Raw genomic sequence first — 27,077 nt, 5'->3', positions numbered from 1 at the left:
TTTCTACTGTTACACTTTTAAGTGTTCACAGGCTGGATTGGGACGGTATGGGAGAAGTTGATGAGTAAGAACAACAAATGAGACGGCTCAATGGCATATTATCAAGGGCAGTTCCGCAGCTTTAGCGGCACTTTTAACCACTAATGCAGCTATAATCCCATCGCCCCATTACCAAGGCGGCGCTAACATGCATCAGCGCATGTTAGCTGCCGAATTACTAACACCACGCATCTTAGCGATATACATCGCTAATGAGATGCAAAGTAGGCATTCCCTCCTAGGACAAACAGTGCAATGCCTGCAAAACCTGCATTGCGGTATTACCAACGCTGCCCCTGAACAGCGAAGCGATGAGAAAATGCGCACTAAGCCCCCATCAACGCACTATTCTATCGCCTGAATAAAACCTGACTTGCAATTAATGCCTATGGGAGGTGTATTGTAAGGTTAAGTCCACACTCCCCTATTACCAAGCTTGACATTAGCGCTGTGAAATCATCGCAGGATTTTGCACGCTAATGTTCATTATCGCAGTCTATCACAGGATTTCACATCACCTGTCAGCTAAGCGTTGCTAATATGCAGCTGACACGGCGATGAAATTCAGCGATAGCCAGCGATAATTGAAATCGCACTAAGCGCGCTTTGCGATATTTATTGCGGACTGTAGATAATACGCCCCTCAGTCTTATAAAAGTAAGTACAGACAAAGTTTTGTGAAGTCTAAGAGCGCAACATAAATAAACACGTGTTGAAATTAGTGTGATAAAAGTTTTCTACAAAATTGCACATGTGCGTGTTGCCTAAGCTGTGCCTCATGAGTGGCTGGGGAAATTCCATGCACATTTAGTGAACAAGAGGTGATATCATTTTCTGACAAAAGTTCACAAAATTCCATGAATATTTTGTAAAATTATGTAAAAATTCACTCTCAGACCAAAATGTGGGTAGGTGGCATCTCTTGTGACTTTTCTCATAACGGCAAAATATAGTTATTGCAGAAAATGATTCGCTGCGATACATTTCCTGCTTGAACAACATTTGCAGGCAAATAAAATAAATATGGACAATTGATTAAGGTGAATTTCCTATATATTATGCGCATTGTTCATGAATAAAAATCCAGGAATATCACAATTTATTTTGCATAATTAATAGTATGCCCCGGCCTAGTGAACACCCATTCAGATGTAATTTATTCAATTGGATATTCATAAACATTCAAGAATGTATAATCTAAGCTTATCTGCACACATAAGTTACATCTGAAATGTCCAGAAATAGTTGCATCTGATGATATGAGGATTAATTAACCAATTTCCACAAGTGAGAGAAGAAAGTATGTATACATTTTAAGTGAAATTAAATCTGACTTTCTATGAACAGGTGTATTTTTCATGCTGCATAAAGTTTAAAAACGTGACGCTAGGAAAACAGGTGACAGTGTGTTTTTTTCTGTTGAAAATCCTCTACACAGGCACCCTCTTCAGAACACAAATAGACCTGTGGAAGACAGAAAAAGGACTGCACATGCTGTTGAGACCTGTGAGGAGACTTGAAAAGCTGGACCTGTCCCCTTTTGTACCCAAGACAAAGAAGTGATCTCCAAAAAGGTCACTTGGCTTACCTCCTCTTATGCTACACCAATACAGCAATACACTAGAAGCCTTTTTCCTGAAAAGTCCAGCTGACCGGTTCCAATTGGACCTGCCCTAGACCCTACTGTTGGCTTCTTCTGGAGTGACTCTTGACCCCTAAATGCTGTTCCCTAGGTCCCAGGCCTTTGGCTGTGTCACAATGTACCCTCCTAAACATGCTGAAAAAATCTAGGAATTTGAAACATTTTGGATCCAATGAACTCCAAAGGCCCAGGACAAACCTATCAAGTACATTCAAAGAAGGTACGTTGCCCCTGGGCCAAAGAATTACCATCCGCTCCACCTAATAATCTACTTCCTCACATAACTCCATAAAAAATCACTTGTAGTTATGGACAACGTAGGGGAAAAGATTGCTTCGTATTATCATATGCTTTTCAAATAGCATGTCCCCTTCACAGGATTAGGTGTATATTACGAAATGCCTATATCAATGTTATCAATCTTAGCCTTATTTACTAGGATCTTTAATGAGCATAGCCTAACCTCATAATTTTTGAGTTATCTAGTCCAAATCACCGAATTTACAAAAAAGAAGCTGACAGGTTTATTTTCTAACACCAAGTGCACATCCTCTATGCTGTGAGTACAGTATGATCCTTTAGGGTTCGGACATTTGTAAAACAATATATATATAAAGCATGCATTTATTTGTACATACTCCTAGTAAATCATGTTCTACTTATACATGTATAAATTACACCATGTTCGAGACATAACAATAATTGACATCTGGAAGACTCCATTCTAAGTCTGGCCATTAGTGTTGCTTTTGGTCTTACAGGGGCGTCTAGAAAGCATAGGGCACAAAGTTTGCTTTTGTCTCTTTTGGTCTGACCCTGACATTTACACATACCCTACAGCAACCAAGTGCGCTTGTACAAAGTGTCATCATGTGTCTACACAGTATGAATTTTGCATGATGATGTAGAACATTTTTCTCATAAATAAATGCATGTAATTTCAGGATCTTGTTTTCGGCTGCTTGTTATAAATATTTTCTGTTTTAGTATTCATGCTTGCAGCTATACTCATTGCATGCAAGCTAAATTCCATCTAAAAGCCTCAGAAAATAAAATCTGCTTTTCTTTTTGTCTGAGCTCTCATAGGGTAGTTCTTATATCCCGTAGTGGCATTTTACTGGTAGATATTCAAGTATAGCAATTACACAACACACTTTTCTCTAATGATATGACAACAGTGAGCAATTAACATATTTACACCATGAGTACGTTGCCTTGACATTTAATGTTTAATTGTAGAAATACAGGGCCTTCTTCACTAAGGTAAACTTACACTTTTGTGTAAGTTTACAATGGTTTACTATTCATAAAGGTATTTTACAAGTAGTATCTGCATATAAAGAAGAGAGGACAGTCCGAATTTTATTGCATGAAATTACCCGACAATTATGGGGCTCAATTTACGAAAACAGGTGACTCTCATCAGTTATGTCATCTCTCTTCTCAGGTATTGTAGTTCAGGGTCTTTACATACCTTATATATGTCAAGAGGGACGGACTCGGAGTGCATAAAGGTCCAGCATACATGCTCCAATTAGCTAATCATGATCACAGGGGTATGCAGTTCCTAGTAAGTACGGATTTGTCTACTCAGTTAAGTTCCACATAGTCTTCAAGGAGCATTACTCTGTAGGAACAAATGCCCATCACGCCCCTAAATAGGTGTCCTGCTTCATCATTGGGCTTTTGCTCCACGTCGGGCCGGCGCTGCAATGGGGGCTCTTTACCTGAGATCTTTTTTATAAGCCATATGGTGAAGTGTGGGTAAAATAGTAGACTGGTGGATTTTAAGTACATATGTGAAAGAGTGAGACAAAAATAGGACGGGGGTACACTACAGAAATAATTATTGAGTCATACTGCCTATATTAAAATAAGTGGTTCCTCCTACTCGAATTGATTATCTAAGGTAGCTGAAGATTGACATGTTTCAAGCCTAATTTAGTCATGCGAATGATCTGGCGGCTTTTCTTCAGGACCATAAAAACCTAATCTAGACAGTGAGTGGGGTTTCGATATGAGTTCATTTGTGTTACTACTAGTCACCTATACCTCTCTATGTATCAATAAATGTTTCTTTAAAAGGCGCTTCACCTCTGTTCCAGTGGAAGTAACCTCCTTCCAATGAAGGCTACCAGTTAGTCTAGGCCCTCCTCATTCAGCTGTGCTAAGTTGAGTCCCCATGTTGTCCATGCAGAACTGGTGTTCTGGTGTTGCACACAGTGGGGCAGCCTTTTGTACCAATACCACAACGCCAGACCATGAATTATTACTTATTCACACCTAATTAAAGGCATTTTGGAGACTTACTGCTTGATGCTGGCCCTCAATCTGTCAGACAACCTGTAAATTGTGTTCTGCACAGGGATGCTGTCCCCATTGTCAACATCATGGATGCACAGATGTATGAGTCCAGGGGTGAGAGAGAACAATGGGGCAAACTGTTCCAGTAACTGGTAGCAGTACGCTTGCTGTTCTGGGGTCAGTGTGGTAGAGAGATTGACACCCTTGCCTGACCCATCATATTCCTGTACAGGGAGGGGGTCAAGAAGAGGTTTACTCTCCTCTTCCACTCCCTCATCTGTCACTAGGAGCTTGCCCACTTCGGACCTCTTAAAGTGAGGCTTCGGTTGGTTCACATGGAGAACCCTTAGGGGGTTGCTAGAGGTCTCTAGGTCCACCAGGTAGGTGGCCTCCTCCTTCCACTCCTTTATTTCAGAAGGGCCAGTGCATCAGTGCTGAAGATCTCTGGGATCTACTAGTTCCAAGACCTGAACCTTTTGGCCAATCAGTAATTCCAGCCGTGTGGCCTTCTGGTCGTACCAGTGTTTTATCACCTCTTGGGTGGCATCTAGATTACTTTTTGCCTTCTTCAAGAAGGGGTGGATCTGAAAGTGGAGGGCCGGCATGTAGCTGATCATATCCTATTCAGGTTTCTTGGGAGCTTTCTCCCATCCCTCAAAGAACTGACCCCTACTCCTTTCTGTGGTACCTTCTTGTAGGCAAAAAAGGCAGGGCAAGGGAATGTTCCACTCATGCCTTACGATCTCAGGTAGACCCACTATCATGCCTTTAAAATCTTGTTGAATCTTTGGTTGGGGGCGATAGGGTTTGGTGAACTTGTAAGTCACACCGCACTCATCCCACATGGACTTCTTGTACGCTGACATGAAGTTAGTGCCTCTGTCTGACACTACCTCCTTGGGGAACCCAACACAGTTAAAGATCCCCCTCAGACCTCTCCCTGCCATGGGTGCAGTCACTGACCCGAAAGGGATTGCCTCTGGGTAGGGGGTGGCATGGTCTATGGTCTACCAAGACTAAGACAAGCCTGTTGCCTAAGGCTGTATTGGGCTCCAAGGGTACAATGACGTTGATGTCCACTATTTCAAAGGGGGTGCCATTGACAGGAAATGTGATCAGATTAGCTTTCGGCTTTTTCCCTGATTTCCTACTGGCCTGGCAGGTGGGATAGGACCTGCAGAACACATCTGTGGCTGTCTTCATTCAGGTCCAATAAAGGTGGGAGACAAGCCTGGGAAAGGTCTGGTCTTGTCCCAGATGTCCTGCCAGGGGAATGGCATGAGCCATGCCCAGTAGGAACATCTGGTAGCACTGGGGAACCACCAGCACATGGGCTGCCCCAGCACCATGAACCTTAGGCTCACAGGAAGGGAGATTGTTCTTCCGGTAGATTAGGTAATCCCCAAAGCCTTCACCTGATGCATGAGCTGAGACCTGGTGCCTCAAGTCCTCAATAGTGGCACATCCCTTCTGCGCTTGGCCGAAATCCTCCCTGGTAGGCCCATCCTCAACCTGCCAGCTGGCATGCTCAGGTAAGTCGCCTAGCATGGCAAAGTCTTCCCTAGTTGGCCCAGGGCCTACTCCTCTGAGACCCCATCAACCTCCACTACAGGAACTTGAGGGAGTGGTTTCCCTTGCCCCTTGTCACTCTCCTTGGCCATTGTTCCAGGTTCCAGACCTCCTTTCCAGGCAGCCATGACTCATGTGGGCATACAGACCCACTCAGGCAATCCCAACATCTCCAACCCCAGCTCCAACGCCAACGACATCCCACTATCACAAGCCCTGTGTGACTCACTCGCCACCTTCTTTCACCGGAAAATCACCGACATCCATGACAGCTTCAGACCCCGGACGACCCCTGCCGACCACACCGCACCGAACCCACCGCACCCCACCACCCACGACACCCTGACAACCTGGGCCAACGTGAGCATCGAGGACACAATCAAGACCTTGGGATCAATCCACTCTGGTTCCCCATCCGACCCCCTCCCACACCACATCTTCAACAAAGCCAGCAAGTCCATCGCACCCCACCTGCACAAAATCATCAACCTCTCCTTCGAAACCGCCACCTTCCCTGAGAACTGGAAGCACGCAGAGATCAACGCCCTACTGAAGAAACCCAAGGCAGACCCGAGCGACCTCAAGAACTTCCGGCCCATCTCCTTGCTCCCGTTCCCAGCTAAGGTCATCGAGAAGATAGTAAACACCCAGCTCACGCGACACCTCGAAGACAACAACATCCTAGACCCATCACAATCAGGATTCCGCAGCAACCACAGCACCGAGACCACCCTCATCGCCGCCACAGACGACATCAGGATCCTGCTAGACAATGGCGAGACAGCAGCCCTCATCCTCCTAGACCTCTCCGCTGCCTTCGGACACCGTCTACCACCGCACACTATGCACGCGCCTCCACGACGCAGGGATCCGAAACAAGGCACTGGACTGGACCACCTCCTTCCTCTACGGCAGAACTCAGAGAGTCCACCTCCCCCCGTTCTGCTCCGAGGCCTTCAAGATCATCTGCGGCGTCCACAGGGATCCTCCCTCAGCCCGACACTGTTCAATGTCTACATGGCACCACTAGCATGCATTACCTGACAGCACGACCTCAACATAATCTCCTACGCCGACGACACTCAGCTGATCCTCTCCCTCAACAAGGACCCCCTCACCGCCAAAATAAAACAAATTTCGTTGCGTGCGCTGCATCGCATTTTGTGATGCAGCGTGCGCAAAGGAATTCATTTTATTTATTTAAATGTGTACTTACCTCCGTTCATCCATATTCCGGTGTTTACATTTCCCCACCCTGCCCCTCCCCCGCCCCGCCTCACCGCTCCACGGAACTCCCTCCACGGACCGCTACTGGTTACCACTAATCCCTTAGGAATTATTTTGGGAGCCTTTTGAGAACTCCTTTTTTTGAAGTTTTTCTCCCACCCTCTTTCCTTTACTGGAAGCCCTGACCAACTTTGTAGATGTCCCCCAGATACATTTTTGGACACTTTGGTGCTAGTCCAGAGGTCTGCCTCCACTGCAAGCTTTCGCAGGTTCGTCAGCCTATTGTCAATTAGGTGCTGGTGCAACTCTGTAAAATAGATACTGAGCATGTGCTCTCTCGTGATCAAATGATACAACACATTAAAATCATCAACTTTGCTGCCCCTCACCCAGCCGTTCAGTGCCTCGCTAGAATACTCAATAACATCTACCCAGGATTAGTTGGAGAACTTCAGACACAATTTGGTAATCTAAATGGCCTTCATTGGAGTGTACTTGGTTTGGTCCCCAACCTCTAATGACAGATGTGTGTTGCTCCCAAGTGTAGGTATGTGTTTACACAGATCCCCCAACAGTGCTCATCAGGAACCCTGTGTCCTTTAAATGCATCCACAAAAGCAGAAAATCACTTTTCAATGTTCTCTCCCACCACATAATTGGGCGCCAATTTCTTGGGTATACAGAACCTTTTGTTCCCATCGGGTATTGCATGTTTTGCCACCACTATCACTGCTGGATTTTGCCTGCCTGGTCTTGGTCTCAGCTCTTTTAGACTCAGTACATGAGCCAGAAGTTGTTTCTTCTCTGCTAAGGCTCTTTCAGCCTCAGCCCTCCTCTCCTCAGGTTCCATTTTCAATCTTTCCATCTGCAACTTGAATTGTCTCTCCTCATTCCTCTCCCTCAGCTCCTCTGCTGATAGGCCAGGGGCAGATCTACTGCTTCCTGCTCATACAGGGAGCTCACATCCAAAGGTGGCACCTTCAACCAATGCAGGTGCTTCCTTAGAAGACCCATTTCAGACTCCACCAATCCATTATTCCCTTGGGACTAGGCCTCTGCTGGTGGCTCCTTGAACAGGCATCCCCATCTCCTTTCAGAAGCTTTTCAAATGGGGCACAGTATAATCTTCCAGCCTGGCCAGCTCACACTCCATGGTTCCATTTGCAGAACCAGAGACATGATGTAGAGGTTAAATCAAAAAATGCAAAGGAGGAAAACATTTACAAACATTGAAATGGTCTTGGATGGGTAGTGTTTAACTAGCTATTGTATGGCACTGCACAAACACAAGTCCTGTCCTCACCCTTTATCACCAATGTTAGAAAGTGGGGTTTCTAGTTAGCAGAGGTATGTACCCTGTCTAAGCAGGAACCACAACCCCAGTCAAGATAGTCACAACACAACCTAAATCATCCTGTGCTCACCCTCTGTTAGCTTTGCACAGAGCAGTAAGGTTTAACTTAAGTGTAAAGTATTTGTGCAACACTTCATACAACAATACAGTGAAAACTACACACCAGGTTAGGAAAATAGACTATTATTTTATTAATAAAACAAGACCAAAATGACAAAAGTCCATCCAGTAGAAGTCAAGATATGAATTGTTAAAGATTAAATATAGCACTTAGAAGCAACGAGCACATAAAGAGTTAATTGGTCACGCTGAACCAGGAAAAAGTTAAAAGTTCAGGCCGACCGTAATGATCATGAGCCAGATACAGAACACACGCAGGCCCTGGAGCAAAGGAATCATGAGTCTGCGAGATGCATCAGTGATCACTACGTAGTTGAGGTGTTGCTCCGAAGTTCACCACGCAACAGCAGTGATGCGTTGGTTCCGTGAGCAAAGCATCACTTCTTAAGTGTAGTGGTTCTTTATGCAGTACGCCAGGTTTCTTCACGATATAGAGGTGATGCATTGATCTTCTCCATGCAGTTGCAGCAATGTGTTGGTTCCAAGTGCTATGCAGTGGTTACCAGTGTAATGCGCCGGTCCGGTTGCTGCAATAGTGGCAATGCGTCAATTCTGCTCTGGCGGCAGTGGATTTGTCAGTTCAACTGGAGTAAACCCCCAAGTCTACTTCCAAGGGTCCAGGCCTGTGGTGGCACCACATGGCAGGACAGACTTACAAGCAGATGAGCCCAATGGTTGGAACATGAGGGTTCTAAGTCTTTTGTGTCCCTGAGACTTAGGCAACAGGAGACAAGCCAGCCTGCTCTTGGAGTCACTCTGGGTTCAACTGATGCAGGCCCAATCCTTCCCACCCATGCAGCGAGAGATCAGCAGGCGGCAGGCCTACACAGCAAGTTAGGAGTTAATCAAACAGCAGTTCCAGCAGAGTAGTAGTCCTTGAGCAGTACAGCAGATTCTGTTCTTCCTGGCAGAGTGGTCACAGGTCCAGAAGTGTACTGATTTGGTAGTGCTAGAGGTCCAGTACTTATACTCAGTTGTGACCTTGAAGTGAGGGAGAGTTCAAAGAAAACTTTGAAGTGCACATAGGTTCTCCCTTCCTGCCCTGGCTCCAGACACACCACAGGGAGGTAATCAATCCATTGTGTGGAAAAAGGACACAGATCTTTCAGGTGTAAATGTCAGCTCCTCCCTTCCATCCTGCTCAGGATGGCCCATCTGCATGCAGATTACCAGCCAGACACACCTACCTTTGCTGTGTGTGTGACTGTTTAGAGGGAATGCAGGAAGCCAGCTGTCACCTACCCCTAATGTGATTTCCAAAGACAGGCAGAAGGCACCATCTGGCTGATGTAAGTAAAGGCCAACTTTCTAAAAGTGGTATTTGCTAAACTGGAATTTAAAATCAAACTTCACCAGAAATTGTTGATTTTAAATTGTGAGTTCAGTGACACTAAACTTGAAAAGGCAATCTCTTCACAATTGGGAGTTACACTTACACGTCTTAATAAGGTAATCCCATTGTTATCCTGTGGGAGGAATAGACCTTGCAGTAGTGAAAAAATAAATTGGGGATTTTTATCTACCAAGACATGTAAAGTTTGAAGGTACATGGATGCCTTTTAAATACTATGCACCTTTCCCTGTGGGTTATACAGAGCAGACCTTAGAGGTGACTTATATGTATAGAAAGGGAAGGTTTAAGCCTGCAAGAGGGTTACTTGTCAGGTCGACAAGGCAGTGGCAACTCTGCAGTGGCAGGTGTGAGACATGGTTAAGGGGCTACCAAAGTGGATGGCACAATCAGTGCTGCAGGACTACTAGTAGTTTTTAATTTACAGGCCCTGGGCACTTGTAGTGCACTTTACTAGGGGCTTATAAGTAAATTAAATATGCCAATTGGGGGTGAACCAATATTAACATGTATTTAGGGAGAGAGAGAGCACAAGCACTTTAACACGGGTTAGCAGTGGTAAAGTGTGCAGAGTCCTAAGAAAAATTAAGAGAGGCCGGAAAACGTTGGAGGAAGACCACCCTTAGGCTGTCTCTTCTAACAAACATCATCCAACCAAACAACAGCTCATACACGTCGATATGTAAAGTAGTTAATGGAGAAATCATTGTCTACAAGTGCAGCATCCTCTCTAAAATGATCCCCAGTCAGACAATCTATTCAAATCCTTTTTTAATAATTTCATGCTTAACTCAGCACACTATGCTTTACCACAGTAGTCTTTGGACATCCGAAAATGTATCTCAACTTTTAGCTTTCTGCTATTGACTTCTTGCTTCACAGATTCATCGCAAAAACCTTTGTCTTCATGTGTTTTAGCCATTCAGTTGATGACTCTCTCTAGATCTTGGCTCTTGCTGTACTTAATTTCATGAAACTCCTGGTGTTGTCTGGAAGAATTTAGGATTAACACTGCTAATATATTGTACGCTTGATCTCATTTTTCTCTATGGTATTCATATTGCTACTTCAATACATTTCTGTAGCTAATATTGCCACCACCTCCCAAATGTGAAATTAAATGTAAAAACATACCATCAGTTGCCTCATGTCTATCTTAATTCTCTTGGAAGACATTGACTCTTTATAAGCTATCTCCGATCGTCCTGCTTCATGTTTAGAAGATTATAAATAACAAACAAATGAAAATCTTTTGCTTAATCTAAAAGTTAAGTACTTACTCTCAGATGTGCAGGTTGCAAGTGTGAAATACAATAAAGTAAAACCCTTTATGACTACAGATAAGCCTCAATTCCTCAACTTTATTGAAGTGAAAAAATAAGACATTAGCTAAGAAACTGTGTCAACGTGCTCTGCAAATATTGCAACATTTTAGCAGAGCCCCTCCTGATTTCAAAAGAAATTGTTTTAGTCCTAACAGTTAATCAAACAATCACCAATCTCAACATCTTTGACTTCCCATTCACCATGCCCTGACAGACAAATTCTTAACCAATCATGATAATACCCACACCTAACACCTTCAGTCACACTGATCTTATGAATAACTCAGCAGAAAAATGAATTTGGTAGGTCTAGTCTCGGCAGTGTTGGTATGAATCTTTAAAGTGATGCGAATGAAAACAGGGGAAAGATGGTTCTGATCCTCCAGGTAACGCTTCTGCAAAGTAAACATAGCAACATTCAGGAGGTGTCAAGCAACAGACGATGCCTGCTATCCAGCACCGTTCATGTGATGGGGTCACTGAAGCTGAGGCAGATGTCACCTTTCCAGTTGTCATTTGCCACGCGATTGGTGCTAATTGGACACTGAACTGCACAGGGATGCCTGACCCCAAAGCCTGACCCCACCCCTAAAGTTCTATCTGAGGCAGAAATTCTTAAGTGATAAGTTGCATGTGGGCCATGTAGAAGAGGTTTGAGATATACCCTGCCAAGGGCAGAAGCAAATCTCATCCTAGATTGTAAGCGGAGGAAACTCCTTTACAATTGGGAGGAGTTTAACAGGAGTTTCTATGTCAGTGAAATATGTTCCCATGGACACAAAAAGAATTATAAAAAGAATTACACAAATGTGATGACAATTCCCTAAGAGCAGTTTAGCACTGCTACACTTTTGAATGTACAACTGAAACAGTACTGTCATCATTGACGATTTACAAATGTTTTCTAGGTGTATGTTTCGAAATCTGCTATTATCTCAGGCTCAATTCAGAACTCATTTATGATTTCCAAAAATGTGTATATCTATACCATACCTGTAAACCACCAGTGTCTCAAAGAAGGGAACGTTCAAGCTGTTTTGGAAGGCAAGCCCATTTAAATCAATCAAAACTAAAATAATACATTGGCTGGTAGGAAGCTTTTCAGAACGGGTGATGTCATTAAATTCTGTGAATGACATTATGTGTGTTTGGAGAGAGAAAATCCTAGGAGGATTTTGCCCTTTCAATAAGGCGAGTTGAGAAGTATGCTAAACCCATTTGATTTCAGAACATTCCAAGGGACATATTTATCATTCTATCGTGCAGCACAGCGCAGAAAGTCACTTTGCTGTACTGTGTTATAGGAAATGGCAGGAATTATTTAACATACTTACCATTGTACTGCGCATTCCTGGCTTTTGCCAGCGCTGGTGCTCAATGTGCTGCATATCGCAAATGCAGGCACTCTTGAACCATGGTGCAAGGGTGCCTGTGTGGTTAGCAGGATAGTATTTGTACAGGAAAGGTACATGTTTTTCTTTCTATGTGTGCTGCAGAATGTAACACACAATGAAAGGAAAAAACGAAGGAAATAAACATATTTCTCCTCATTACACCTCACCTATGGAGGCATAGCAGGTCTGGTGCATCCCAGGTCTACCACTTATGTTAAATCCGGGAATGCATCAAAATCCATGACTTTTGAATGGGATCACCCATGGACCACCCGTGGAATGCCTTAGTGGGGTAGAGTAACGCAATGCAGCGATTTGCGCTGCGTCACATTACTCAGATTTACTCAGGGCCGCGCAAGGTGACCTGTGTGCCTTGATAAATCGCATCTCACGGGTTGCATCACTTTTGCACCCCAGTGAGGGGTGCAAAAGCAACGCAACGCATGACAAATATGGCCTCAAGGGTATAGTTGCACTTTTCACAAAATTTAAGGTGCCAGTACTGTCATATATTGGATTTTCCATTACCGTTTCTATTTTGCTGTTTCTTTTTATGTTAACATCAAATATTCGCATCTGCATTAATGCAGCAGAACGAAAACAATACTCACTCGGATATAAAGCACATTCACAGTGCATAAACATTCCTCGTAATGCGCCCAGGGTTTCCTAAAAGCAGTCACTTCAATCAAATTGAGCGGCCCTGTTTCCTCCAGGCTATTTCCTCGACACGGGAGACGCTTTCCTGCTCTCTGTTGATGTTGATCTTTTCAGATCTATGGAAATAGAAGCCTAACACGTTTCCAGGCCGACAGATTTCCGGCCTCGGGACCCTCGCATGACGAGACGAAAAGCAAATGCCATTAAGTGGCTTTTGTGCACAGAGCGTTTTCCTTTCCTCGTGCTCCAACTTCCTCTCGTGATAACAAGTGATAACCGAGGGTTGCTACTCCCAGCCATGCGAGTAGCAGTGGGGAAGCTAGCGAGCAGAAAGATCTATTGCATTGTGTTTTGAAACAGCGGTACATTTACTATTACACAAAACAATTTGCCATAAAAATAAGCACATATTCTGAATGCAGGTATATTGAAACGGGTACGATGTATGGTGCACATGTTCAACATGCCCGTGGCCCAGGAGCACCCCCAGAATAACCAGGCTGGAGTTCCGAAGAGAATGAGCAAGATAGTTACCTTTAAAGATACCATTAAATGATGTTTTAATCTGGTCACATTTGGTATGTTCAAAGGCAGAGGTCAAATGTCAGGATATATCTTCTAACATATTGCTGTGTATTCTCTCAACATGGAGATTGGTATAAACTTTTCTTTTTTTGATTGCAGAGTGAGAACATTTCCTAAATTAATATATGTGGCAGTCTTGCTGGTGTGAAAACAAAGTTTGTTGTTTGTCATTTTTTTTCTGACATAGCAATATTTAAATACTTGTAAATGGACTGTACAAATATTTCAAAATACTCAGTATTGTGATCTGGTGGCTTAATGGACTGATGTGTCCACTGTAAGGGCCTGTGTTTGACCTAATGGTCACAGGTTCAAATCCCAGTGAGTCCACTCAACCTTCCATCCTCCTGAGGTCGATAAGATGAGTACCATTGAGTTGGGTAACAATAAACATCTGTTATTCAGCATCAAGACACCTGTCCTGTTGACCATATGCTTCACAAATGCATGTTATAGTTTTATCAGTAAAACAGTATACAGTTAGTGGCCATTTTATTGGAAAATATGCTGTCTGTAAATGACCCTGTGCTACCACACAATACTTTAGAAATATATTTGTACAGGATGCTCAAACCTTTACCACCAGCTACATACTACACCCTTACCACTCTGTTACTGAATGGGCAGGGCTCATTTGCTACACTTTTTCTTTATGTGACACATGTTTTTTTTTTTCCCAGTCCCTATGAGTTCAGGGATTTAACATTGACAGAAGCACTCCCACTCTGAAAATTGTTCTAGCACCACAGAGCTACAGGTAGATCCAGCTGCCCTTCCCTGCAAATTTAATGTGTATTTGTGTTTGGTATGTGTGTCTATGAAATGTGCTCCTTGGGCATTATTTCTCACCTCAGACAAGGCAATGCATTATGCATGTTGCCTACTAGAGTTCCTCTCTACATATGTGTTGCACACAAGAAGAATTTATAAAGTGTCTAAATAGTAGAGTTTACTTTGGAAAAACATCCTCTTCAGACTTACCTTTCAACACAGTCTGACAGTCTGGAACAGTGATTGGAAGCTGGGGCATCATGGCCCCCAACAGCATATAAAAATCCATTGTATGTGGCAACTCCCACTCCTCCTCTTCGCTTTGACATTGGAGCACACATGCTCCACTTGTTAGTATGTGGATCGAAGCACTCCATGGACTTTAAGCAAGAGCTGCCATCTCGACCACCAACAGCATAAAGCCTGAAACAACAAATATGCCAATTTGTAAAGCAAAATAGACACACATCAAGGTTTCACCATGTTCCTTCTATGGGGTAAGATTTTTCAAGCCAACTATACATACTGATACGGAGAAGTGGGAGTGAGCTATCAGTGGCAGGGGCCACTCTACCCTGAAATGCTACTTATCATGTGGTATCATTTCAAGTCTACAGGCATACTAGGCCCGAAGCTCAATGCAAAGTCATTATGGCTAATTTACTAGTGAGACATGTTCAAGTAATGTTTGCTCAGCAGCAGAATCACAGCTGTAACCCCCATAGTTTTAGGAGCAAACTACCTTTCCCCATGCATTTCCTACTCCTCTTATTTCCTTGCTCCTCTTGGTAACACTCTTGCTCACTCTCTCTCTCTTTCTCTCTCTTACTGTCTTGTGTCACTAATGTTTTCTAATTTCATTGACATTTACCTTACTTATTAATGCAGATTTACGGATGATGAGATAATCGACCCCAAATTATGCAAGGTTTACTTTGATCTAGGTACTCTATTCAGATCCTTGACTCTGACATGTGCATTGCTACTCCTACATCTTCCATGTAATTGGTGAAAATGCAAAATAAGGGGAAGACTTCCCCCTAGGTAATGACGAATTACATTTAAACTCCTCAAAGTGTAGATATTATGTGAAATAAATCTAGAGTTTGGCCCAATGCATCTTGAAATTTACTGTTTGTTTATTATCAGCCAGAAACTCACAAACTAACCCATCAATTGACAATTATTTACCAAATCAGGCAAAGTTTTAATCTCAGAAGATCCTAATGTATGTCTGGTTAACTCTTGTTCACTTTATATGCTGTTCCTTAAATCTCTTTTTGTGCTATGTAAAGAGCCTAATTTATATTTTGGTTTAAAAGGTACTCCGTTGCAACTCCATCTCCACCATGGTTATAACCCCCTGACAGCCTGGCAGTGTAAGTGATGACCACCTATCACGGATGAACTATCTATGAGCAGGCAGAATCAATTGCACAAAAGAAGAGCAGGTTTTGACCTCATCATTTGAGAGGAGAGCTCATTTTAAATGAGATTGTCTTACGAGCAGAAGACAGGTCTGCCAGATGGCTGATGGGTTTCCCCATTTTGAAATGAGCTCCTGAGTAATTTTACAGTACGGCAAAGAGGAAGTGTTGCAAAGTGTGGGGAAGACACTGCGAGAAAATAGTTATGACTAGTTGGCAGAATTCCTCCAATTAAAGGCTAGTGTACAAGATATATATGACACCTCTGCCACCAACTCCTCAGAACATTCCTGGACCTTGGAACACTCCATCTGATTAATTAGATGCCTTGCTGAAAAATGACTCCTGATTTCTGCTCAAAGAAGAGTACTCACTCAAGGACTCAAAGACTCCAGGACTCCTAAGTCCTGCCAACACCTTGGTTGTGAAGAATTGCTTTCCAAGGACCAAGGGATGGGCCTTCTGTTTCCTGCTTCCTATGCACAAAAAGCAGATCAGTCTTGATCTGAACAGCTAGCAGATGACCTCTGAGGACTGGATTTTGAAGGAGACCTGGTGCCTAGATTCTGTTCCTGAGTATATGGGGGCTGCAGAACTAAAAAGGAACAACTTTTCTAGAACCTTGGAAAAGTGGACACTTATTAATTGTTTCAGCTACCAAAGGTCTAGGACGGTATTTAGACAAATTATCCAGTTTTGTATATTGGGAGAAATATTGGAAAAAAATATCGTGATACAAAATTGTGCCATGAAGAAATATAATTGTCAATAATATTGCTTTTGCAGGAAAGTAAATTTGTTATTAAGAATGTTGTTTTAAAATTATTTTAAGGTGTTTTAATTCATATATTCATTTTCTGTGTTACTATTTTTTGTTTATTGTTATTATAATTTTTAAATATAGTTTGTAATTTTAAGCGATTTAGAAGTTTTTTATTTAATTGTTAATATTGACTATAGTATTGTAGCAGGGATAGGGTGTGAAGTTAAATTAAGTCATAATTAACTCTTTATTAAATAATAATTTTTAAGTTTGTGATTGATTTTAATCATATATATTATGTAATACTGATTTAATTTCCTTATATTTTAGGTGTGGAGTGTTATATGTGTAGTGGTATGTGTGGGAAGTTCATTAGGTCATAATTAACACTTATTTTTAAACTATCATTAATTATCTACTTGCTTATTAATTATGTAAATTGTGTAATGATTATATATTTTAGTTACATTTTAGGTGTAGGCTGCTAGGTTTGTAGGTGTATCAGATGGGACATTAATTGAGTAATAATTGTTCATTAGTCCTTGTTGTGATTATTAATTATGTACATTAGGGGCTTCTGATTTATTTTAGTTATAATTTAGTAGAGGGTTGCTAAGTTTGTAGGGGTATGGAGCGGGCAGTAATATTTAAAAAAATAAAAACTTTGCTGTATAATTGAATATTTAATTGACGAGTAAACAATATTAGTGCGAAACAATATTTTAAAATATATATTTGTGTGCTTACCATTAGAAGGATAGGGAAAGAATATTTTTGTAAACAATATTTTTGACACAATATATTGTTGACTCAAAAATTGTTGTCAGTAATCCACCTGGACAAAGTCCTGTTTTAGCACCTGGAGGTCGCATTGAACCAGACAAGAAATCCAGGTTTGTCACACTTGGAGCTTTTTGCTGCACTCAAAACTAGTTTAGAGGGGTTTTGAAGTGAAGGCATTTAGCTTCATGAAGCACCATCCGCCTATGGCTTCCAGCCATATTCTGCTGGAGCTTTTCGACTTTTGAAAAAGTCAAGCAATCTCTCTGGCTATAAAATTTAGGTTTGTCCCTCTCTGAACCTTTTGGTGTGAAAACTGGCAGCTTCAGAGGGTGTTTCACAGTAATGTAACCACATTTCAGAGCCCCTACTCTGCCACAGCATTGGACCATACCCCTCAGGCAGATTACAGCTTCCAAAAAAAAGATTATGGGCTTTATTTAAAGTTTGTCAGGCAGGATGCACCATCACAAATGTGGCAGATATCTTGTCCACTGTATTACAAGTGCATTATAGGCTATGATAGTTGTATTACGGCCAAGAGGATATGTACTACGTTTATGACTGAGTATCCCGTTCTTCAAACAGTAAATAAGGCACTAAGTTGTAAGGTAAAAACTCTGACCTAGATGACCTTCTTAGTTTACCTGAACTCTGCTCCATCACAGTCAGCCTGAAATTGTACATAGGTCCTGGTCAATTAACACTTTCTTGAAGCTTTTGCCTGAGACATTACATTTCTTATCTCCAGTTCCCCTTAACCTATTTTAATGATCTTGTTGTCTTTATGCTCATTCAAATTTGCACAAGTTTTCTGAATCGGTCTGTGAATTTTATTGTGTTGTGTACCTAAAAAATGTTGGTACTGCTTGACTTTAGCAAACACTTCTCTTGGGGCTTGCCTGTTGCTTGTTTCATAACTACCAAGGATTTAGTAAATATTCTCTCTGAATTGTGTTTTGACCAAACTAGTATGGGTTTATTGATTCAGCAGTTGTGTACCTCCCGAATTAATAACCCCATATTCTACACTAGGCCTGGGGAAAAATTTCACAGATTTACAGGAACATAGTTTTGCCTAATCCTTGTGTGCAGTTGACTGGTTCACACTGCAAATGGGAGATATTTTCATACTTAAATAACTCTTTCATGATAAGACTACTGTCACAAGTGATTATTTTGCAATTTCTGTTCTCAAAATGTGACATTGTTGAAACACTTACCTCTTCTCTCCCCACACCCAGAAAGTCTAGATCAATACTATGGGCCCGATTCACAGAACTAACTTAAGACAAAATCCTAAACTTACTACCATTTTCATATTCACAGAAGGCACTTACTCATTTTGGTATTCACAGAAGACACTTACTTACTTCGGTATTCACAGAAGTTAGGAGTCCTAACTTTAGGACTCCTAAATGCCTTCTGTGAATACCGAAAGTCTTAAAATTAGGATTTTTCTCAGTTTAGGAGCCCTAAAGTTAGGAGTCCTAACTATACTACTGCTAAACTGAGAAAAATCCTAATTTTAAGACTTTTGGTATTCACCGAAGGCATTTAGGAGTCCTAAAGTTAGGAGTCCTAACTTTACTACTACTAAATTGAGAAAAATCCTAATTTTAATACTTTCGGTATTCACAGTAGGCATTTAGGAGTCCTAAAGTTAGGAGTCCTAACTATACTACTACTAAACTGAGAAAAATCCTAATTTTAAGACTTTCGGTATTCACAGAAGGCATTTAGGAGTCCTAAAGTTAAGACTCCTAACTTCTGTGAATACCGAAAAGAGTAAGTGCCTTCTGTGAATACCAAAATGGTAGTAAGTTTAGGCTTTTGTCTTAAGTTAGTTCTGTGAATCGGGCCCACAGTTTGTGATGCTTGCACATGCTCAACCTTAGTTTCTTTGCAAGGTATCTTTGAAACTGGATTGAAGCCAGCAGTGCACTGTAGAATATCAAAGTGATATCAACTCCTTGAATGTTATCAGTATGGAATAAAATCATGTTTTGAAATACTTTGCTCAAAGGCATACAAACAAGTGGAAAAATCAATAGGCTGAATAATTTAAATTGTAACCTGAATAATCAATGTGAATTATTTAGTCACTAAAATATTGAAGACAAGTAGTAGTAAATTGGCTTATTCATGATATACAAATATATTTGATATAATGAATGTAAGCTAAATTGAGACATATTTTTGATTAAAGGATAATATTATTTTTAATGTGTATGAGGAATATGAGCCATATATACAATTACCAGGCAGTTCTAACTTGAGCGCAGCCTTTCAAATGTAAAATAACATGATGAATTTCCTCATAAAACAAGAGTTCTTCAGTCTATATGACATACAAAACAGAAATTGGGAAATGTATAGTTCATTTTCACACAGAGATTCAAATTATCCAAGGTTCAGTGGGTAATATAGATTGCATCAATCTGAAAATGTGCTGTAGGATCAAAAATAAATGAATTTAAATTATCGTGATATACTAAAATTGTAGGTGAGTTATGTCTGACATGCAGGGCCTAAGCCAATGTGTCTGTTGTCATGTTGGATTTGTGCATTTGTATTTTATTTTATTTGTTCTGCTATGCTACAATAAATTGTATTGTGTTCCCCGGGAGAGACAGGCAGCAGCCAGGAACAAGATAACACCTACATTAAGCCTGGGACTTGCTTTATTTGCCCACAAAACCTTGCCGTGAAATAACTGGCTTTGATGGGCAGCATGGAAGTATTCTATCACTGATGCTAAAAGGTTTTTGCAGAGAAGCATTTGGTAATGACGTTGATATCTATTTACCAGCATTCACAAGCTAAGAATCTGCATTTAGAGACATCTTGAAGTTGAGTAGGTGAATGGTAGGATTTGTATAATTAAGCACTTCAAATTCATGCTCCTTGTTTAAAGTGGAAGGTTGCTTGGGAAATTAAAATAAAAGGGATTATGTCTTATTCCAAGGCATGGGCGGATTTTTATTTACACTGGTATAATCCATGCAATTTCAGGAAGTCATACTATGCTTGCTTCATAAATTCCTGAAAATATGCCACTATACCACATCAGGTAATAACAACCCAGTTCGAGGTAAAATTTTAGCATAGGTACAACATAAACGGACAGAACTCGAGTCATATGCTGTTTGAGGCATATATTTTATATATGCTTTTTGTAGCACAAAATTTGTCTTTCAGTCAAGAATTGACACGAGGAAGCCTTAAATGCTAAAATATAGCGCTGAAGTAGGGATTTTCAATTTGGGTAATTTTACTTAATTATGCAAAGAAAATTTATCACATTTCGCACACCCCAACTTATTCCTGAATGTCAGGTGGGTGCGTACTTGGTGTATAATAGAATGAAAGGTGTCCTTCAATTAAAACACATAGCATGCAGGTCATTGCTCAATGGGGTATGAAGGTCCTTTTGATTTAAGGAGCAGGTGGTATGTCTTGCTGTGTGCTGAGGACAAATACTTTTACTTGATTTGAGCACCACATAGGGTTATTGATGCAACTGACTGTAAGGTAGCAGAATACTCTAAGAAACAATCATTTGGTCGTACAAGCCACAATATTCTACGCAGGTTTGTTGAGATGAATTTCAATTGTTTGGTTTTAGCTAGTTGTCACGTGGTAGATATTCAAACCATCAGAATGTGAGACATATGGTTCTTAGGAAGTTGCAGATGTTATATTATGCAGTTTTTTAGAGTGCACTGTCACCGGGGAACGTATCCTGGTGGTGACTGAGTGAGTTGGTATAGTACAGGAAGTAAATGAGAGTGACTTAATTGGCCACCAGGCCATTAATCAAAAGAGTTAAATGAATGGAGCTGATTTAGAAGTCATATGATGCAGTAGCACAAGTTGTGAACATAGCTCAAATCTAGGAATAAATTAACTTCCTTGAGTACCCGGTAAGCTGCACTATTTGATGATTTTGCTAAGAATGGGTAATTGCAACAATTTGGATACAGCAGGGAAAGATCTTTTTTGCTACTGAGCTGAATTAGGTCTATATTTGAGCCACTGAGCTTGGGATCTCTATGATCAACCATGATAAATGGTGTTGGAGCCGGCCTCGTGGCGTGGTCCTGTTCCCCCTCGCTAAGCCGCACGAGGTCCCATGCAGCTCGGGGCTCCTCCATTTTGGATTGTACGTGACTCGACGTAACCACCTACGTGACCCCGCTCCACCCGGCCTCGGTCCCAGCGAGGCCCGACATCGAGGTGCCAACCCCTGGCCCGGGGGATACCACGTGAGCCCTTCCCACTCCCGGCAGAGGGCAGTATCGATGGGACCCCCAACCGTCCTTCCACACCTAGGTGCGATCGCCCCACAGCTCTCTGGGGCCTGGCGCCTCTCCTGCTGGGCGTCTAGCCGCGCCCTACCCGGCCTCTCCGCCCTCCTGGGCGCAAGGGTCCGGACATCAAAGGGCTCCAGACCTATATCTGGGGCGACCCGGCAACAAGACGACCGTTGTATCCCGGAGTCAAGAGCCCTGCTGATCGGATCGCGGATGACCCTACGGAGAAAAACTCTTCCTGAAACTACACTCTGAGCCCTGCTGACGACGTCGCGGCTCCATCGTGCTTAAAGACCTTCACGAACCTTTGGGGCCCTGCTGACGCTGTCGCGGCCCGACCTTGTTGAAACGTACCATCAGAGCCCAGCTGACCTCGTCGCGGCTCGACCGAAGCGGACCTACCACCGGAGCCCTGCTGACTGTGTCGCGGCTCGACCCAAGCGGAACTACCACCCGAGCCCTGCTGATGCCGTCGCGGCTCTCCACGTCCGAGTCGCTCTGAGACCAGCACTCAAGGTCTGGCGCAGAGCCTTCCCGTACCTGGCTGGTACTAAGACTGTCCCGCTACCCTATCCCTCCAAGGACATTGAGACTCTTACTGGATCACTCGATCCCACTGTAAATATTGAATGTGCTACTATCGATAAAGAACCAAGAAAAGCAACTGATACCGAGTCCTGTGTGGTGGTGTTACTGGGCCTAAGTACGATCATAGGAGAAGGACCTCCCCTAGGGGGCTTCTCAGCAGCGCTCGGCTATAACTCTGCGGTAGGAAGGTGCCCCGGTGTAGTCCCCCCGACTCCCCGGTGGTCCTCCCTCCAACATTTGGTGGCCAGCGACGGGATCTGAGCCAGACGCAATCGTACAGGCGAGTAACGCACCCACTACCTAACCAGACGGAAAAAGAAAGAGGGAACCATGGACGGCCAAGAAGCAACCGTGGCCGCAACCTTCCAGTTGGAAAAGCTGGAAGAATACACCCACAAAGAACTAAAACAATTCTGCAAGGACAAAGGGATCCCAACCATAGGATTGGGCACCAAGGAAGAAATGCAGAAAGCCCTGAAAGCCTGGGCAGAAGCCGAGGCCACTCCACCCCGAACCGGAGGGACCTCGGCCCGGGACGGAAACCTGCCACCGACCATAACCCCGACAGATGGGGGGCGAAGCAGCCCGGAAGCCAGCCTGTCCCACGAAGAAATGCGAGAACGGGAGAGGGTCCGGACACACGAAATGGACCTCGCACGACTCCGGCTGGACGGTGAGCTCCTACTGGCGGAGAAGAAAATAGCCTTGGAGCAACTACGGCTGCAAGAGGAAATCGAAGAAAAGAAACGGCATCGGGAACTAGAAGAGAGACGGCTAACCCTCGAGCACGAGAGGAGCCTCAAGGAACTCGAACTGAAATCCAAAACGGGGGAGACCAGCTCCCCCGGGGCCCGGGACGTGCTGCCACTGACCGAGCCAAAAGTTCATATCCCCAAGGATGTCGTCAAGGAATACTACAAGAACGACGACATCCAGCAGTGGTTCCGAGCCTACGAGGTAGCCATGACCTCCCATCGGGTACCCCGGAAGGATTGGGGTGCCGGCCTATGGGGGAGGTTCCTCAGCGAGGGCCGTGACACCCTGCTGCAACTCCCCGACGTGGTGATGACCTCATACAACCACATGAAAGAAGCCCTACTCACCCGCTACGGACTATCAGCCGAGATGTACCGGCAGCGCTTCCGGGACTGCAAGAAGCTCCCCGGTACCACATGGGTCGAATACGTGGACTTCTTCAGCCGGGCCTTTGAAGGGTGGATAAAAGGGAGCAAGGTCACCTCGTACAATGAACTGTTCGACCTCATTGTCTGGGAGCACCTCGCCAACAACTGCTTTGTTGAACTAAGGCAACACCTCCTGGACAGTAAGCTGACCGAGCCCCGGAAGCTCGCCGCCGAAGCCGACCGATGGGTCAACACTCGGGTCCCCCGAAACCCCGTGGGGGACTACCAACGGAGTACCACGGGACCTCCTTGCCAGCGGGGCGGAGGAGGGGGGTCCCACCGCAGTCGAGAATTCCCGGCCGGGCCGCCCAGAAGCCCGCCACGAGGCCAAGCCGCCAACCACATGTCCCCGACCCTGGGCCGAAGGGGGACCCCCATCGCCCGGGCTGGACCCCGACCAACAGTGACCTGCTTCGGCTGCCAGCAGACCGGCCACTATGCGAGCGACCCGGCCTGCCCCGTGAACCGACGGAACGGGACCGCTGGGTCCCCTCCCCGACAAATAGCCGCCGCAGCCCTGGGGGAAGGAGAGGACGAGGAGGAAAACCGCGACGACGGGTCCCCCGAGTGGGAACCAGCTGCCATGTCGCTCGTATGCCTGGGCTCCCGAGAAATGGTGCCCCAAGCTGCCATCCCAAGCAACACCCAGAAGTACCAGCAGTGGGTCACCATCAATGGACGACGGGCCGAAGCCCTCCGGGACACTGGGGCCAGTGTGACCGCGGTCCGCTGCCACCTAGTGACCCCCGAACAAATCCTGCCACATGTCCTATGCCCTGTCCGGACCGCAGACAACACCGAAAGCATGTGCCGGATGGCCAGGATCCCCTTCGAGTGGGGAGGAGTGTCCGGCACCCTAAAAGTGACTGTCCACGACGACGCCCCAGTGGACTGCCTCCTGGGGAATGACCTAGAGAGCTCCCCCTGGGCCCAGGTGGAGCGCCAAGAGCATCTGGGGATGCTAGGGCTGCCCGAGTGGGCCTGCGCCACCACACGGTCCATGACCGCCCAACCAGCCGCTGCCGCGGCCCCCGACAAGCCTACGGGCCCAGAACTACCACCCTCCTCCGGCACGGAGGAACCTGACGATGAGGCCGGGCCATCCGAACTTTCTCCCGACGACGCCGCCTCCCTCAGCGAGATCCCCGAGCTGGCCCAGTGGCGCCACGACGGGGGCCCCACCCGCGAACAATTCCAGCAAGAGCAGAAGGCCTGCCCGTCCCTTGAGGGGGCCTGACAGCAAGCGGCCGCCCAGGCCTCGGGGGACCCCACGGGAACCCACTGGGTCTATTGGGACAATGACTTATTGTATAGCGAGCAGAAAGTCGCCGAACTGGGAGCCGGCCGGGTGTTGGTGGTTCCCCTCCGATTCCGAGAGTTCCTCCTGAACCTGGCGCATGACGTGCCCCTCGCCGGACACCTCGGGCGGGACAAAACTTACAGCCGCCTAGTGACCCATTTCTATTGGCCCCGAATGCGGAGAGACATGGACCATCACTGCCGGTCCTGCCCGACCTGCCAGGCTAGCGGAAAGACTGGGGGTCAAGTTAAAGCCCCCCTCCAACCATTTCCAGCCGTCCACACCCCGTTCGAACGAGTGGGGATCGACATTGTGGGGCCCCTCGACCCCCGAACCGCCCTGGGACACCGCTTCATCCTGGTACTGGTCGACCACGCCACCCGATACCCCGAGGCCATCCCACTCCGCACTGTGACAGCTCCAGTGGTGGGCCGGGCCCTGATGGGCATCTTCTCCCGGGGGGGGGTTCCCCCGAGAAGTGGTGAGCGACAGGGGTACGAACTTTATTTCAAAGTACATGCGATCCCTCTGGCAACAATGTGGGGTCACCTACAAATTCACCACCCCTTACCACCCCCAGGGAAACGGACTGGTCGAGCGGTTCAACAGAACCCTGAAGGGGATGATCAAGGGCCTGGAAGAGCCCCTGAGGAGGAGGTGGGATTTCCTGCTGCCCTGCCTCCTGTTCGCCTATCGAGAGGTACCACAGAAATCCCTGGGCTTCAGCCCCTTCGAACTATTGTATGGGCACCCCGTCCGAGGGCCCCTCAGCCTGGTCAAGGAGGGCTGGGAGGCGAACGTCCAAGATGCCCCCCCCGACGTCTACCGGTACCTCCTGACCCTGCGAAACCAGACTCGGAAGTTCCGGGCCCTGGCAGAAGCCAACCTCGAAGCCAGCCAAGAAGACATGAAGAGCTGGTATGACGAAAATGCCTCGACCATCGAGTTCGAGCCGGGCCAGCAAGTCTGGGTCATGTCACCCGTGGACCCCTGCGCCCTGCAGGACAAGTGAACCGGGCCCTTCAAGGTGGTTGAGAGGAAGAGCCCCGTCACCTACCTGGTCGACATGGAGTCCCCGAGGAACCCCCTCCGGGTCCTACACGCCAACCGGCTCAAGCCCCACTTTGCCCGAACTGAACTAAGCCTGCTGCTGGCTACTGACGATGGGGGCGAAAGCGACTCCGATCCCCTACCAGACCTCCTGGGGTCCTCGGGCCAAGACGGCTCCTTGGAGGGCGTCCACCTCTCCGCCACCCTGACCCCAGAACAGCGCCATGACTGCCGGAAGCTGCTGCAACCCTTCGCTGCCCTCTTCTCTCTCACGCCCGGGGTGACCCCCTGGTGCGTCCACGACGTGGATACCGGGGACAGCCCCCCTGTGCGACACCGCGCCTACAGAGTACCTGACCGAGTCCGAGCCTGCATACAGACCGAGGTCACCAAGATGCTCGCCCTCGGAGTCATCGAGCCCTCAGACAGCCCGTGGGCCAGCCCGGTGGTCTTGGTGCCGAAGGCCGCCGCCCCCGGCACTTCCCCGAAACTCAGATTTTGTGTAGACTACCGGGGCCTGAACGCAGTCACCAAGACCGATGCCCACCCCCTGCCGCGGGCAGACGAGCTGATCAATCGCTTAGGGGCCGCCCGCTACCTAAGCACCTTTGATCTCACCGCTGGGTACTGGCAGATCAAGCTCACTCCCGGTGCCCAGGAACGATCCGCCTTTTCCACCCCCGATGGGCACTACCACTTTCGGGTGATGCCCTTCGGTATGAAGAACGCCCCAGCGACCTTTCAGAGGCTGGTGAACAGGGTCCTGGCCGGGCTAGAAGCCTTCAGCGCGGCCTACCTCGACGACATTGCAGTCTTCAGCGACCATTGGGCCGCGCACCTAGGACACCTCGGAGAAGTCCTGGCCGCTCTCCAAAGGGCCGGGCTCACAATTAAGGCCAGCAAGTGCCAGATCGGTCAAGGATCTGTGACCTATCTGGGCTACCAGGTGGGGAGTGGCCAGGTGGCGCCCCTCCAGTTAAAGGTCGATGCCATTAAGACGTGGGAGCCCCCCGCAACCCAAACCGCTGTCCGGGCCTTCTTAGGCCTCACAGGCTACTACCGGCGATTTATTAAGGATTATGGCAGCATTGTGGGCCCCCTTACGGAGCTCACTTCCAAGAAACAGCCCAAGGCGGTGCACTGGACGCCCCGCTGTCAGACCGCTTTTAAAGCCCTCAAGGCGGCCATGTGTGCTGCCCCTGTGCTACAGGCCCCTGACTACAGCAAGGAATTTGTGGTCCAGACCGATGCCTCGGAGTACGGGGTCAGGGCGCGGTCCTCTCCCAGATGGACGCCGAGGGCCTCGACCGACCTGTGGCCTTTATCAG

At 45.8% G+C, this 27,077-nt stretch overlaps 1 protein-coding gene across 1 annotated transcript in view; it reads right to left on the bottom strand.

Moving 5' to 3' along the window:
* Positions 1 to 27,077, bottom strand: part of KLHL4 (kelch like family member 4) — an 826,871-nt gene that overhangs the window by 23,228 nt on the left and 776,566 nt on the right. Inside the window, exon 9 of the mRNA XM_085607742.1 lies at positions 14,552 to 14,764. Coding sequence (XP_085463868.1) covers positions 14,552 to 14,764 — 213 coding nt within the window. The remainder of the gene's footprint in view (positions 1 to 14,551; positions 14,765 to 27,077) is intronic.

The sequence above is a fragment of the Triturus cristatus genome, chromosome 5_2 (genome assembly GCF_964204655.1).
Source record: "Triturus cristatus chromosome 5_2, aTriCri1.1, whole genome shotgun sequence".
NCBI classification, from domain to species: Eukaryota; Metazoa; Chordata; class Amphibia; order Caudata; family Salamandridae; genus Triturus; species Triturus cristatus.
Note: the sequence above shows the minus strand (reverse complement) of the source record. Positions and strands in the feature narration are given on the sequence as shown.